Here is a 3,318-nt window from a genome sequence, read left to right on the forward strand (position 1 = left end):
TGCAGCACAGACTGGGATAGAGCTCGGCTGCAGAGAAATCCGGACGCGGAAAAGCAGCCGCGGCGCCAGCCTGCGGTGGGTTCCGACTCGGGAGAGAGGAAGGAGCCGGAGGGGTCGGGGTGGGGGAGCCGGAGGGGGTCGGCTGGCGGCCACCTCTGGCCCTCCGCAGCTGGAAGAAAAGGAAAGCGAACTCACTTTCCCCCGAGAGACAGGAGAGTTCCGGCGCGCTCTCCCCAAGCCTGGGAAACAGGTTTCCAAGGGCCGTCTGTCTTCAAGTCTATGCCGGCTGCCCACCCAGGACAAGGGATCCTTAGAAAGCAAAGGGAGGGACAGTGGGCAGCGGCACCTTCTCGGGGCCGAAGCTCGGCGGGCGAGTCTGGGCCTGCACTGCTCTCTGCACAAAACGAAACCCAAACTCCCAAGAATCTCAGGAGGAAATTTTAAAAAATATTTTTTCCTTTCACTTTTAATAAACAGGCTTCTGGGAGAAAAATTAAAAACGAAACGAGCGATAGCTAAGGACACTGTCTTTCCAAATTGTGAAATCCCCTTTAAAAATATTTTTCCTAAGGCCAACCCCAGGACTGGCCCGCCCTTCCGAAGCTTTTGCCTCTTCCTGAAAATCACAACAAAACAATCGGAAATGCGGCCACAGTCCTGGGAAGGAGTAGCCGTGTGGCCCAGGGGACCTACATCGGCTAAAACTGCCATGCTCTTCTTTAACTAATAATAATAATAATAATAATGAAAAAACTTTTAATACATCAAATATACGGAATTTTAATCTTAAAAGCAATACATTGTCTATTATTTTAGTACATGACGTAAACCTTACTTGTCCCCTTCTCAACGGGTGGACTTAAAAATTAAAAATAGTTAAGTGTTCCTTTTAAAGAACAAAATAAGGCAAATGAGGTTTTGGAATAGAATTGTTTTTCTTTTTTTTTTTTTTGTTTTCTTCCAGAATACATACAAAAAAATACCCATTCTCTTCCGATGGTATACACCTTAAAAATAATTGTAATTTGAAATCAGAGCTGACAAATTGTGACTTGTTTTGTTTTTTTCTTCTTTTTTTGTAACAAACATGCATGTAAATTGTGTTTCAATCAGACATTAAATAAGAACGTACAATACAATCATAGCAATTTTAAAGTAACATTAAAGAGAAGACCTCTAGTTCTGTGGCGGTTTTGTATTTATTTGTAATCTACAAGGGACGGAGGGTTTGTTTTCCATTTTTACCCTCAAGTTTTAATTTTTCCCCCTTTTTCTTTTTACCTACGGAGCTCAAACTAAATAATGCACTTTAGAACCACGGGTCCGCTTGGAGCTAACATAAATAAATACCAGTGTCCACCAATGATGCAGTCCTCAAATGAACACTTTCTCAATTATTTTTTCCTTCTTTTTCTATAAAAAGTCAAATGATATTTTTTCAACTTTTATAAAGTTTGGATGGGGAGGTGAGGTGTGGGGAAGGGGAGTTTCCCACCGGGTCTCGGTCGCTGTTTTGGGTAGATAGATACGATATATATATTTTTGTTTTCCTGGCCCGGGTCATCCCCACGCTCGGTGACAGTAGCTTCTCCCTGTTCCCGCCCCTCCCTCGGCTCCTCCCCTCCCCCCAGCTCCTTTCTCTCTTGCTAACCCCCTCGACGGTCCCTCACTGATACCCCAGCGCCGAGGCCGTGGTCAGTCTCTGTCCGTAGAGGGCGTAGGGGGAGTAGTAGGGTCCGGTGGCGGCGGGCACGGGCACCGGAGCGCCAGGCGTGGGGAGCGGGCTCTTGGAGTAGGGGTGGTAGCGGCTGCTCAGTCCCAGCGCGTGGTGGGGGCTGCGCAGCGCCAGCGTCCCGGGGCTGCCGGGAGCGCCCGACGTGGGGATGTGCATGTGGCAAGCCATGGCTGCTGCTGCGGCACTGGCCAGAGACGACGAGCTGGGGTAGCCCGACAGGAGTTTGTCTGTCCCGGGGAAGGCCGTATGGGTCCGCAAGTGGCTCAGCAGCTCTTCGGACGTGGCGAAGCGCTTGTCGCACGGCCCGTTAGCCGACACCCAGTTGCAGATGTGGGGGAGTGGGTCGTTAGGAAGCATGAAACCGTAAGGGTAGAGGGGATGGCCCGCCAGGGAAGGCGGTGTGGCGCCGGCAGCAGCCGCTGCCGTTAGCGAAGAGTGCACGCCGTGCAGCGGGTGTGTGGGGTACACCAGCGGGTATCCAGACTTGAGTGCTGCGGCCGCCGCGGCCGGATCATGGGCGCACGATGCACTGGCTGCCGCCGCCCCAGCCAGGTGGCTGGCGCAGTGGTAGCTGAGGCAGTACGGGTCCCGGCACAAACTCGCTGTCATTACGGACGGCGGCGAAGCCCCGGCCAAGGGGCTCGAGCCGGCCGGCTTACTGCAGCCCAGCGAGCCCGCCGCAGCCGCCGCCAGCTGTGCCCCCACGAGGCTGCCGGGCTTGGTAGGGTCGAGCGCCACGCCGTGTGGCAGGAACTGGGGCGGGTAGCCGGCGTAGGCGCCAGCCAGGCTGCCTGGGTAGGTCATACCCGCGGGAGGCAGAGGGAACACTGTCTGACCCGGCTTGTAGGGCGATACCGGTGCTACCAGCCCAGAGCCCAGCACCGAGGAGGAGGTGGGCGCGCTAGGGCCCGAGCCCGAGCTTGAGCCTGATGAGCCGCCACAGTCCGAGCCTAGAGCCTTGCCTCCGGGGCCTCCATCTGGGTGCTGGTTCACGTCCACATTAATCCCGCCGCCGCAGCTAATCCGGCCGTGCGCCAGCCCGGTGGGTCCCCCTTCGGCCGAGGCGCCCCCAGAGCCCTTACTGCCGCCACTGCCGCCGCCTGCGTCGGGGTCCTTTTTGTCGTCCTTGCCCTCCGGGCCGCTCCCGGTGGAAGGTAGCATACCTCCTGGAGAGCAGGCCGAGGCGCTGGAGCTTGGGCTGCCTGTCCTGGGCGTGAATGGCTGGCAGGTGGCGCTCGGTACCCGGAATCCGGACTTCTCCGCGGAAACTCCCCCGCCGCCGCCGCCACCCCCGCCGCCACCGCCTCCTCCGCCGCCGCCTCCTGGCTCCTTCTTATCCGAGCCGGGTTTGGAGTACGGCTTGAAACTCGACTTGTCCTCCACGCCGATGTCACTCAGCTTGAGGGGGCCTGACTTTCCGTCCTTGTCACCCCCGGCGCCACCGCCGGCACCGCCCGCGCCACCCCCATTGGAGGCGACCGAAGAGAGTTTGGAGGAGGGCGAGGGGTCGGGCTTTCCGATCTGCGAGCATGTTTGCGCCAACAGCGCCAGCGGGCTCTTCTTGGCATCAAGCTGCGGAGTCA

General features: G+C 56.7%; 1 protein-coding gene across 1 annotated transcript; it reads right to left on the reverse strand.

Moving 5' to 3' along the window:
- Window positions 1–754: 754 nt before the first annotated feature.
- On the reverse strand, window positions 755–3,316 carry LOC120608960 (zinc finger protein 503; the record flags this gene model as incomplete). Its single annotated transcript, XM_039870915.1, has 1 exon — window positions 755–3,316. A coding segment is annotated over one exon (1,650 nt), but the record flags the coding sequence as incomplete, so codon positions are not given.
- Window positions 3,317–3,318: the final 2 nt, after the last annotated feature.

This window comes from Pteropus medius, unplaced genomic scaffold, assembly GCF_902729225.1.
Source record: "Pteropus medius unplaced genomic scaffold, Ma_sr-lr_union100, whole genome shotgun sequence".
In the NCBI taxonomy this organism is placed as follows: Eukaryota; Metazoa; Chordata; class Mammalia; order Chiroptera; family Pteropodidae; genus Pteropus; species Pteropus medius.